General features: G+C 47.7%; 1 protein-coding gene across 2 annotated transcripts in view; it reads right to left on the bottom strand.

The window, feature by feature from the left end:
- Positions 1 to 13,232, bottom strand: part of LOC144175305 (uncharacterized) — an 81,052-nt gene that overhangs the window by 21,100 nt on the left and 46,720 nt on the right. For both annotated transcript variants that reach the window (XM_077704391.1, XM_077704398.1), the window contains exon 8: positions 10,530 to 10,691. In XM_077704391.1, the coding sequence (XP_077560517.1) occupies positions 10,530 to 10,691 (162 nt within the window). The remainder of the gene's footprint in view (positions 1 to 10,529; positions 10,692 to 13,232) is intronic.

The following is a 13,232-nucleotide window of genomic DNA, read 5'->3' on the forward strand; positions in this document are numbered from 1 at the left end:
ACCATACCACTGCGAGTTTAACCCCATCGAGCTGATCTGGGAGCAGATGAAAGGTGAAGTTGCTAGGCTTCAAGATTGACAGTGTGCGGAAGCTCCTCATCACAGCAGCTGAGAATGTTTCTCCAAGCAACTGGGCCAAGGCTGTTGAACACGTCATTGGCATTGAGGACAAGTGCCGAGAGGCGCGTGGGTTCAGTGACCATGTGGAGCCAATCATCATCAACCTTGGGGAGGAAGACGACGACAGCTGTGGGAGTGCAGATGACGCCCTCTCCGGCATCGAGCAAATGGAGTGAGGCTTACCATGCTGCAGTCTTCAGCTCCGAAGCTCCAAACGGCTCTTTTAAGAGCCCACCAAATGTTGAATAGCGGCCTGGCCTACAGCGAGCTTGCCACCTGTGTATCATCCCACCATGTTTGCTTTATGCAGGCAGAATTCAACTTTTTTCTGGTACAATACCAAGGTTTTTTAGATAGCTGGTCAACAATGTAGGGCTGAGCAACATGAAACATAAAACTAAGGAGGATGGTTACACAATTTTGCATTATTGAAAAGACAATCTTGTATTATTGAGGCGACGCTCTGCAACTTAATGCTCGGCTGCCTCCCGCCTACCTATATTTGTGGCCTCACGCTCAATTCTTGCCTTAAAATATTTTCATGCGGCCACGTCTGCAGTGTTGGTTTCAAGGTTTCCAATGGTCTTGTTTACCTTTTCAACGAGTTGAGGTTTGTGAACAGCGTCAGGATTCGTTATCCGGCGATTGCTGGTCTTTCTTTCCACACGAGCCAAACTGATTAATATGGAGAAAGACACTAGTCCATGGTCAGAAAAGACGTGCGACACCGCATCTAGCCACCCACTGCAAGAAGTCCCTGGTAACGCAGAAGCGGTCCAGGTGAGCTTGAGACGTGCCATACCGCCATGTGTTGCGGGGCGGCACCCCACTGACGTCCCGGGTCCACATGAATTCTATCACTGTCCCACAAAACGAACATTAGTGCACAAGCTGAGAGTGTCTGGCTCTGCTCTCCCTAGTCCCTCTCCCTAGTTTTACACAGTTAATATCCCCTCACAAAGAAGAAATACATTTCCCGTTACATTATGTGGTACTGTTTGTGGGGAAGCAAACAGGTCAGTACGAGCTTGCGCCTTGTCGGGGGAATGCACGCAAAGGAAACAGAAAAACTTCCCGCTCATTTTTGCATCGACCAGGGAGAAACCACCATCTGCCCAAGCTTGCAGTCAACAATTTCAAGGAAGTCTCTTTTTCTATAAGAATGGCTGTTCTGCCCGCACGACTACATTTAGCAGGCTAACTTACTGTCCAACCAACAAATTTTCTGACGTTGCTACCATGTGTGCCCTGCATTTCCACAATACACTCTTCTACCCTTGGAACGAATGCCAACATATTGCAACAATGCACAAGATAAGCTGAATACCACCAGGGCAAGGCTTGCCAGATTGAGTTATCGGACTGCCTGAAACTTTCAGCGACAGGCTTCAACGAGGGGACTGTGCCTCGCGGCAGTACAGAAAATTTTTTTAAATGGCTGCTACGATGACTGGCTGCTGTACAAAATGTGCTTATGTCGTTTTGTTCTCTTTACGTCTAATTTGTGGCGTTGTGCCTGATGAGTAGGAACCTTCTGCGCATAAGCTTGAAATTGTCTTGCAGCATTATGTGACCTGCAACCATATTTCTCGTTGTTTGGTGATTTTATTTCATTTGAAACTGCTGGCAATGAAGAGTTGCCGAGGTGCTGAGGCAAAAAACGACTTCTTTAACAATCTCACTAAGCCCCTTTGCACGGGCAGCATTTGGAAGTAAGGTACAGTTGAACCTCGTTATAAGAGACACTGATGTAAGAGACAAATGGGTATAAGAGACACTATTAACCCACATGGTTGGCTGCCCTATCTTTCCCATTAAATCGACCTCTTTTATAACAGACATCAGATGTAGATGATTGGTTATAAGGGACAAGTCATCCTTGAAGTTTAATCAATAATCTCGCTTGTAACAGGCATTTGAACTTCAGATGCAGTGCCACCAGTCACTAATTTCAGTTGCTTCCATTGTGGAAACACAGGTGGACGACAGAGGCCTGCAGTCACTATTTATTATAACTTCAGCAAACACAAAGTGGTTCAGTCAGCTATGAAATGACAATGAGAAGCCCTGCCAATGGAAATGCAACTGACAGAAGTGGTTGAAACTTACTGCCATCCATTGGATGGAGCGCGATCGCACATGCGGGCTCTCCCACTCGCGTAGCTCCCAATCAAGAAGCATCGCAGATGTTGAGTCCTGCAAGCGTAATGAATAGCCTGAGTACACAACGGAAGAAGCTGTGTGCTCTGGCTATTCATCAGGCTTGTGCACTCAACATCTACGATTGATCTCTTACAAACAAGGAAAGGAAAAAAAGCTTGTAGGATCGGTTGTAAAAAACAGTGTAAATACAGTCATGAAGCAACCAAAGTTTCATAAATTCTTGGGCCAAGCATTAATTAGAATGAATCTTTTGAAACATGCTGTAGCGTTCTTTTGAGTTTATTTTAGTCATACGGTGCCCACATTGAACTAGGGTCTGATTAGTAAGTGGAAACATGGTTCCCTGCTTATAAGAGACATCTCGTATAAGAGACAGACAGAAACTTCTCCCCGGTACGTGTCTCTTATAAAGGGGTTCACTGTATAAGGGAAATCGCTGCAGTGTTCTAAGTGGCATCATATGCTACTTATGTGCTTGAATGGACTTCTCATGGCAGCGCCACGTATGGGATGTTGTGTTTTCACTGAGGATGTGTACTTTTTCCTCTGACTACAGGTGTGCTTGTATGTGATTTCAAGTCAAAGCTTGCAGTGTAATTCAATGTATGTAATATGTAATTAAAAAATTACAATTTACACTGCAGTTGCAATTTTTCAACACATCCCTGGCTTGGTGTCGTGTTGAATGGTATCAAAAAAGCAGCCATTGCTATTTTTGTGCATGTTGAGTACACTGCTTATAACGAAAGCATGTATAATAATCTCAGGCTCATTGTAAGACACTATAAAATGTGACTCATATTACGGGCATGGGGAGGTCATTGAATGCAACTTTGTTTTAATGTGATAAAGAAGACCGAGTTTCAAGTTTGTAGAAAGTGCCTCACGTATATAAATAAGCAGCTGAATAGAAGTCTACGTACAAACTCTCAGCGGGGCTTGTACGGAAAGCGCCAGACGCAAGACGGAGCCCGAGGTGTAGAACTGGGTCTAGCATTTTTAAAGCAGTTTTGCTGGCTGAGCCATATACCACGCTTCCATAGTAAGCAGCTGTTTCAACATCTGGACTGTAAAGCATACTTCAGAGAGAAATGTGAGATATCGAGGTTCTTAGCAGTGCGTTATTGTGATAATGTGGAGGAAACATTGAACAAAACTGTGTACGGGCACTGTGAATGTCTCCATACACCTGCGGTAGTGCCCTAGTGGTAAATCCAGATGGAAGGCCTGCTGGGAATCACCTGTCGCACTCTGCATTCTATTGTTCATTGGAGCTCCATGCCAAAACCACACAACACGTTTTAGCCCAATTTAGTTTGGGGGGGCAGGGGGGGGGGGGGGGGGGGGGGAGCGCCTACTAATGTTTCTGGGTTCTAAAACCTTTTTATATTTGTAAATTGGTACCTCAAGCTCGTATGCATGAGTATGCCTGCCAGTGAGACTGTCTGCACCATGCCCTTGTTTTGGCACTTGAATTTGCATAGAACACACTACAACTTTCGTTCATAAACATTTCAGCGCAAAAGGGAATAAAAACAAATGCTGTTTATAAGTGGCGGTTCTCTAGCCAAATTATAAGTGTGAATTGAATATTTCACATTCAGAGAAAAGCAAACTTTTTTGCTATTTGGCCTGCGATTTGTTTGAGCTTGCCCCAGCAGATGTAAATTCAAGCAATGGGCATGAAAAGGTGAGCTTTAACTATGACGCCAAAAAATTTTCCCTGCACAGGCATTTTCCCCAGTATCGTAAAATGACACTCCTAATGCCATGTGTTAGGGCGTATAACAATCTGAAAGAAGTGAAATAGCCTGTTATAACCTATATTGGCGTTGTCAAAAACGCAATTGCCATGGCAGCTGCGAAAGAGCATTTTTCAGGAATGGAGAATTTACCATCCTTTTCGAGACTCCATCAGAATCGCATTGCGTTGAGACTTGAGCAGAACTAAGCTTAAAAGCGCTTTTTCCCAAAAATGTGCAGCACCGTGAAGCACGGTTTTTACTCGCAGACACTTCATGGTCGCTTCCTGTAAACTGCAGGCTTTCTTGTCAAGACTGCGTAAAAAAACGCGTAACAGTGCGATATTAAGGACAGTCGTAGAAATGACGGCAGTGCTTAGGCAATGACCAGGAATAGAAAGTAATAAACTAAGGCGTAATAATGAAGCAGAAGCGAAGCTATTTTTCACGCGTGATCTGAAAGGAGCAATTGTTATTGTTTTTCTTTTTACAAACAGTGCGCTACCTATGTGCACCTCCAATTGGTGTGGCTTTTGTGCACACATTACTAAACACAAGAGTGTTTGATGCCATTGTTATTAACCATCAACATAATCTAAAAATCTAAAATTGTTCTCCGCGTCGTCGTCGAACGCGCATAATGTTGCGTACCTCGCAAAATTAATGCTTCAGCACATCGAGTACTTCACGTACGTATAACTGCATCGATCTTTGTAACATGGTGAGTCTTATATAAATTAACGACGCTATCGCTCTTTTACGCCCTATATTAAAACTTATTTGTTCATTCGTATGTCATAATTAAGAAATCTTGCACCGTCCACGAATTGGTGGGGTGAGGTGTGGACAATCGATCAGTTCTGAAATGAGAGACGCAAGATAAACAACCGATAGCAATCACCGCCAGCGCACGCACACAATAACCACACCGAAAACGAGTCGTTTCCATGACTTTTCGGACTTAATCTGCCTATAAATTACTGCAGTGACGACAAAGAAACTCGGTGAGAAAAGCAGATGATGTCACGCATTTACCGCTGTGGAATAAGAGGACCAAGCGCCGAGACGTCCCGGTGATGCGATGACGGTGTTCTATTTTACAACATGGCAATGAGATGAAGACAAAGCAGCTCGAGCCTGAGCTGCTCCCGCGAGATGACAGGTGCAGCGAGGATTGTCCATAAAGTTTCTACATCTTCCGCAGCCCCAAAGAATCGGTGGCGAGTCTGCGTCCTGTCGGTAGTTGAAGTTCGGTCCAGTTCGATCCGATGAGGCAGTCAGACGGGGAAACTTCCGCCGGTGCCGTCTTTTAAACCCACGCATACAATGTCGGCGCAGTCCACGCAGCCAGGTTAAAATTCGTATGTTGTCCTCGGCGCTTTTGAATTCTGGTGCGGATTCAGGTATTTTCAGTGGGGTTTGATAAAAGTGCCTTGAAGGCTTCCGCTTCTCTCTCGAACGCTGAAGTCTTGTAATCCGGCTGGCGCAGCGAGATGTATCTTGGTTGTTCGAACGGTGCCTGCCAAGTGCTCCCTTCGTTCGAGCGCGTTGTCGGGTGAGTGCCGCAGCAGTCTTCTTTGCATCTGTTACAACCCAATGAAGATCTCCTTCTTTGGTTTGCAGCGTCGCTTGGTCGCAAGTTACAAACGCTTGAATGCCGCCGTGCCGTTTCAACTTCTCAGCAGAAACATCGGTGTCTTTGTGCTCAGGATATACGGCATAGGTATCTTCTGTCATCGTTGCTGCCTCCGACAAGCAGCTTGCTTTTTTCTCGGTTATCTGGGGCAATTCTTCAAACGAACACGATACTAACAAATGTTTCGATGGGATGTCAGGCGTCGCCCGAAAGGGGGTCTTATTTTCACATTCGGTTTGAGATAACAAATGCGACGGAGGCGAGGTTTCTTGTAAGATGGTTTGTTCCTCGGAGTAATTCAAACAGCATGCATCGCAAAGTAGTTCAGTCAGTGTAAAAAACTCACTGAAGCTTGTTGAGGACTGCAACTTTTTGATTATCTGGCACTGGTCATTGGTTTCAGATATTTTGTCTTTGAATCGGTAGTATAATCGAATCATAACATGCCTAATTTCGTCTTCATATTCAATATTTGTAGCACATTCTTCGTATAGGTGGTCAATGTCGATGAGCGGTTCGATTTCCTCGTTTAATGTTCTCAGTTGCACTTCAGTTTTGCGTAGCTCGTGCAGACAACTCTTCACCACCTCGTCCACATCACTGGTCGTTACGGAGAATTCTAGTGCTGCTTTCGCGTCTCTGCATAGCCTTCGAGTGATCAACCGCTTTTGTTCTCTTCTTGCGTTAAGTTCCTGAAGCCGCGTCATAGATAGAGGAATACTCCATTCGTGCATATAAGGTGCTGAATCTTCCATTGCGCGATGAGAAGCGGAGTTCTCCTCACCGTTTAGAATATCGCTGCCAGAGGTCATCGGGGAAAATCGTCGCAGGTGAGGAGTCACCGTCGTCTCGTCCGCCAATCGCGTTGTTCGGCTTCGGGTAGCACCGTCGACCTGGCCATCACCAGGGTCCGTCATCGGTATCTAGGGGTCCTCCTTCGAATAGGCCAAAGTTCGGATGCCTCCGAATCGCAGAGGGCCTTCTTCCCGGGTTCATCGGCACCAAAATGTGGAATAAGAGGACCAAGCGCCGAGACGTCCCGGTGATGCGATGACGGTGTTCTATTTTACAACATGGCAATGAGATGAAGACAAAGCAGCTCGAGCCTGAGCTGCTCCCGCGAGATGACAGGTGCAGCGAGGATTGTCCATAAAGTTTCTACAACCGCGATCCTCTTTCAAAACGCGCGCGCACTGACGTCACGGGTCCGGCGCTTCGGCGGAGTGATACAGTACATGCAGTGGTGCCGTTCTTAAAGGAGCCATGAAGAGAAAACACAAGTTTGGTTCATTCGAAAGATTGCCTCGTTAGAACCATAACGACACCACTTCTAACGCAAACTTCGCTCAAATAAGCTACATAATTAGGAAGAAAGGAAATGACCATGCGACCCACCAGCTCATTTTCCGCAACAGAACCTGTGATGTCACTTGGGAATGCTCTGCGATTGGCAGAGGCCGGCAAAAGCAAACGCATGTTAGGCAGGGCTTACAGTTTGCATAGCGAGCTAAATGCCCGTGAAACATACTGCACATTCTTTTTATGACAAAGAACGGTGGAGTAAACAGTTGAAGTTCCGAACGAACACGCAAGCGTGTATGCCAATGCGTACGAAACTACCGTTGGCCAAGCTCAACATCTCGCCGTTGCCACCGTCGCACAGACGAATTTTCGGGTTCAAGGCTCTTCGGGGCCAACGAACCGACCCAGCACGCACAGCCACGACCTTGCTTGGTATCGTAATCCCTTCACAGGAGGTTGGCCGTCATATCGCCAACCAGCAAAGGTAAAAATAGAAACAAGGGGAGTAAGGAACACAGAGCAGCAACGAGATAGTGCCACTCGTCGCACAGGTTTCGGTATGGAGGTCGTGTTGGCTTGCTGCTATCGTTACGAGCTCGTTTACAGTTTACAACCACTGAAAACTTCAGTTTGTTCGAGTACTTTACAATGAAATTTCGTTGCTGTGTTTGGAACACCCATGTAGTACGGGCCAATTGTTGAGGGAGTGCGACATCCCCGCCGGTGAGATCTCCTTTCATGTGCTGCCCAACGACGAACCTCAACGAAGCAAGTGGCTACGTTTTGTGAACTTTGCAAACGGAGGAGAAAGAGAGCTAAAGGAAGTACTAAACAACAACTGCTAGATGTGTCCAAAGCATCTTTCAACACTAAAAATTGACCAGTATCGTCCAGTAATTGATGTGGAGGTCGTCATGGAATGTGCTTCAAGGTGCTTTCCCCACATGCGATCACAAATGGACGGCACAGCTCAAGAATAATGGTCTTCTTGTCCCTGCTAGGGGAAGTCTTTTTTCAAGGAGTCACTGAAAACGCTTCATAGTTGGCAGGCTCGAACATGCATTAAAAATAGCTTTCACAGTCAGCTCTCCCAATAGCCCAAGAATAGCGAAATAGCCAATAAAGTAAAGTTCTACAACCACAAGAAAAAGTAGCCATATTTGGCTCTTTATAGCCCAACCTGCCATTCCTGGGGCAATGGGATTTTTTTTTTTCCACTTATTTCGAAACAGTCGCTAGAAGTCGCCAGAAGTTTGATGCAATTAAATCCCTTAAGTATCCACGCAATAGCAAAAATGCAACAAAACATAATTTTCAAGGTATTTAGTTCCTTTCTGGTGTGGATAAAAGACAACATGCAACACGATAATGAATATTGAAAGGCTTCGACAAACCTGCTTAGCAAAAAAACAATGCGCCTCTTTTCTAGTTTATTAATTGTTGAGGCAAGCCCTCATGTTTTACTTTTTCATTTTATTAGATGCAGGCACTTGCTATCAGTCCTCGTGCGCATTTCCAAGCTAGCTGGAAATGTGCACGAGAAGTGCGCATGGAGCACTTTTGCATGCGATTCGTGCGCGTCGGCGTTGCGCATGCGATTTCTTCACGCCCGCACGCGGCAGTTTCTACCATGCTCAAAAAATGACGCGCGTCGCGCGCAGCAGTGGGAGGAGCCTGGCGACTTGCGCCAATGGGGAGGCGCGTGCCTCATGGCGGTGGTTTTGAAGCACTCGAGACAGCCGGTCACGGCCGGCTGGCTCCGTCGGCGGTTTTTAGGCTTACCACCCCGGCAGGTATTGCATGGACGTTTTCACTAGCGACGCGGATGATGTTTTATAGTACCGATTACACCCACATTATAAGCTCCTTTACCACACAAGCAACTTCGTGCGCGCCTTGAGCGGTGTTTTAGAGAGCGCTTAAAAGTGGTCGCTCGAGCTCCCCACACCACTTCGCGGCTGAAGCCGCCGCCATGTTGCCGTGCCGCACGCAGCGTGCGGGTGCTTACGCGGCGCGTTTTCGCAAGCAGAAAACGCTCCATGAGGTTCGTGCTTTAGAGAGACTGGATGTTTTTCACGGCCCGCTTCACTTGCGGCGGTCCCCTCTGCGAGCCCAACAAGCGAAGTGAGAGCTTGCAGCCGACCGCGTCACGCATGCCGCGAAACGGCGCTCCCGCTGGCTCTCAGAGCGGAGAGGGCCGACAATAAACGCCACCTAAAACTACCTATTGTTTATAGCAGGAATTATTGGAAACTACAACAAGAAGGAAAATTTTTACCTGCGGTACGCCAGTGCTGCAATGACTTGCTAGACGAAAACACTGTATCGGCGGTACAGTGACAGCGCCAACCAAACTCACCGCGGAAAACACGATTACGGGTGCGAGGGAGTTCTTTAGTTATACATGTCTAGAGACCACTGCGAAGTAGTGCTTGTAACAGGCTGCACGCGATTGGCGCGACACAAATTTTGGCGCACTTTTGGCGCACTTGCTTGCAAAATCGTGGTTTTTTATCAGGATGGCGCAGGATACCTCATTTGGCGCAAATTGGCGCATTTGGTGCAGGAGTGGGAGCACTGCTTTAGTGTCTGCACTGTTGCTGCTGTACGCCAATACGCCCCGCTGGAAAGCCAACTTTCTCTGATGACGATGAATGATTGTTGGTGCAGTAAAAGAAAAAAACGCTTCCCGTGGCCAGAACGAACCTGGGTCCCACGCGTTATGAAGCCGGCGCCTATACGATTGCTCCATTTCGACATGGTTGACGCGGCTTGGAAAACTTAGACAACCAAAGAATCTGTCACGAGAAGAATGGCAATGCTCTGCATGCCATAAGGCTGTTAGCCACACGACGTGAGGCCTAACTTCCATTTTGAGGTATAGGACGTTAGCCCTAACGTCACATCTTGGGTTTTAGCACCTTAAACCGGTACTCAGCAGGTACCGATTTGTACCGCACACCCCAAACCCAAGCATTAGGCCTACGGAATGCAGACCGGAGAGTTGCTGTGGGTATTCTACAGAAGTGGTGTGTACCACCTCCAGAGTAGCACAGCTGCAGCCACGAAATGTTTCTCTAACTGGCCATTCGAAATAGAATTTCAGCAGTGTTACTCCAAGTGGAGGGCTGCATGCAGCCACGAAAAAACTCGGGACGGGGCAACCGACTGAAGAGCCCCGAACATGTAGTGTTGTCCGTCCCGCCATGAATGGCACAGAAGATGATCAACTAGGGGAGCGTACTGACGATGTAAGTTACTCCCTCCCAACAGTGACGAGCACACCATGAGCTGAGCTCGTCCTGCAAAAGCAAGCGCAAAAGCGGCAGTACATAGGCAAGTATTCTAGTGAAATGTTCATAGCCTCGCTGCTGTATCACTTCCCACATTGATACTCCGCATCCCTCAGCCCAAACTGGCAGGCTCGAACCAGGTCCCTGAAAGACTCCCGCCTACCATTACAGTACATGCACAGTACCACGCAGGCAGAGTTGCAGGTGGCCTGCTTTTGACCTGCACATGACCCCTCAGCTGTTCCGTCTCCTCCGTTACCCCTTCCCTCTTACCAGGCAGGAGGCGGTGGTGTCCGTGGTGGGCATAGTCGGTGCGGGCTGCCCCACTCTGGTTCTCCTGCACCAGACCGGTGAACAGGTCGGGACTCGATGGGCGGCTCGACGAGACCGAGGCCACGGCTGCGGCCTCCTCCTCCTCCCGGGACGGCCCGTCGTCTGAAACGGGATATGGCGCACCTTTTAGGGGCGAAGCACCTTGGAGGGAGCTCAGGCCGTCAGCGCCTCCGTGCAGCCAGAAGATGCAGCAGCAGCAAAGCAGCAGAAAGGACCGCTGCGAAACACATCCTGGTGTGCTCTCCAACTCAGCACACCACCTACTGAAGTGTGCATAGATGGTGGGAACACCTGCAATGAGCCAGCCCTATCAGATGCCCACTGAAACTGCAGATTTGCTGTCATAGTTGTCAGTGCACAAATGGTTCTACCAAGGATACCACGCTAGCTTAAAGGGACACTGAAGTGAATTTGTCAAGCTCCCGTTTTTGCTTGCACTGTGTAGACTGGCTCAAATTAGCACACTTTTCATCGTTTATCCGGTTGACAAATCGGTAATTATTTTACAAAGCGCGAAAGAAGAAAAACTACTATGTGCGGTTTGCGGCGGCCGCACCAACTAAGGCTGTGATGTTGGGAGGGGGGGCGCCGTGATTGGACGATGCCCAAGGTTAGCAATCAAACAAGTTTCGGTTTCGGTTTCGGTTCTGTAAAACAACATGCTTGACATCTGATGGCGTTGTTGGATGGGCATTCTCGATATCTCAGTTATCGCCGTACCGCGCTTCTGCCATGTTGTCGGCTGTGAAATGTCTAAGATAAACCTCCCAGGGCGGCTTGGAATCGTAGAAATCACTAGACGCGGCCTACGCAGTGGATGAACGCCCTCCGCGTCACCGCAGACTCTCAAATGCCATGCGCTTTTCCCGCATATTCGGAGCTTGCCTCACTCAAAAGCTAGTTCGCACCAGGCCAAGGGTGTGCTAATTCAGGCCTGGGCCCACTGCCCGCAAGCAGTCGGTGCTTGTGGCAACAGCACGCCAACGAGAACTCGCGAGCGCGTCATGGTCAGTATGCGCGCGTTCTGCGATCTCGCTCGTGGAGCAGTGAACGTTACGGCCCAAAAATGGTGAACTCAGTTCAGAAAACATCGCCCGCATACGAAAAAATCAACTTACAAAACAACTTACAACTTACCCTCGGGGATTCGAACTTGCGACTTTCAAAACAGATTCCAGCGCCTCAGACCACTAGGCCACGAGCCGCCGCTGGCCGGGTTTGGATATACAAGGTTTGTAATGTATGACCAGTTTACACTTTTATTTATTTTAAGCATTTTAAGTACTTTATGTGACTATTTGTTGTATATCACTCCTGCAGTAAGTGTCCCCCAAACTTCCACAATATCTCACGTCTAGCAATTGCATTTCTTTGACGGAAAAGCGTTCGCAGATGTGCGGTCGTGCTGCTGACCGCTGTGCTCGTTTACCCAGCGCAAAAAGTGCTTCCTGCTCCCTAGTTTTGCGCTGTACGGTAAAAGTTTCAGTTGATTTTATTTTCTTAGTACCTATATTGACTTCGCTGACTCTTCTCCCGCCTTCAATTGGCCTTAGATTTTCCTACTAGCGTAAAGTCAGCGAAGCGTCGCATGTGCACTTGTGCAGCGCTTGTGTGGAGCGACCCGGACTCTGAGTTTGACACAGTGTACAAACTAACAAAGTAAGGAAAGGCACATTCTTTCATTCACAAAGGTGTTTTGGCTTAGTTTCAATTGAGCGAGCGAATAGCGACGACCCCGACGACCCGTCGGTGGCCGGCGGACGAAACGCTGGGCCGACTGACTCGATCGGTAGGTCGGCGAACCGTGCAGTAGCGCAGCCATTTTCCAGCTCATCTCCTGCTGACGTCACACGAAAACGCCACAGAAAATGGGCGAGCGTAAAGAGAGGAGGACAGCATTTTCGAATTGATTTTTCTACTAAATAAATTCGCATAAACGCGGCCAGAGTGGTCGAAACAATGCCTACGGACTCCGAACTACAATTTGCGCTAGTAATCCCGCAATGTTTACAAATCACTTCAGTGTCCCTTTAATTAGTAGGGGTGTGAAAATACAAAATAGCAACTTTTGAATCGAATATCGAATTGAATTTGAAATAAAAACCACATACCGAATATGATTTTTTTACGGCCCTCAATTTTTCACAGGTTTTTGTACAACACCAGAAGCTCAAGTGTAGACCATTTATAACGCAACCGCCTATAGTGCAAGACCAGACATACTGCGGGCTTTTGTGGCCCCCGGTAGGCCTCTCAGAACTAAATGCGTAAGCATACCACTTATAACGCAGTGCCCGAAGCACAATACCGTTCATAGTGCAGTTCGGGTCTGCTGATCGACCAGTGCAGCTGGGGCAACACGTTACATTCGCAGAAAAGAAAGAAGGTGGATTCAGCCATCTGCACTCCCTTCTCTCCTCTAACTTAGACATAGAAAATAAAAAACAAATAAGCACCCTTCAATTCGAGTGTTCCATTTTCACTAGCGTGATAAGCACAACTGTCCTTGCACTCGGCCCACCTCTGAAGATAGCAAGCGAGCTCCCCCCCCCCCACACAAGCAACCACCCTTTTCCTTTTCGAACATCTGGAGATAGCAAGTCAAGCTGCGACACCGGAGGCTTCCACTACAGTAGGCGACCG

Source organism: Haemaphysalis longicornis, unplaced genomic scaffold (genome assembly GCF_048455015.1).
Source record: "Haemaphysalis longicornis isolate Haplotype H1 unplaced genomic scaffold, Haemaphysalis longicornis Haplotype H1 scaffold_1, whole genome shotgun sequence".
Lineage (NCBI taxonomy): Eukaryota > Metazoa > Arthropoda > Arachnida > Ixodida > Ixodidae > Haemaphysalis > Haemaphysalis longicornis.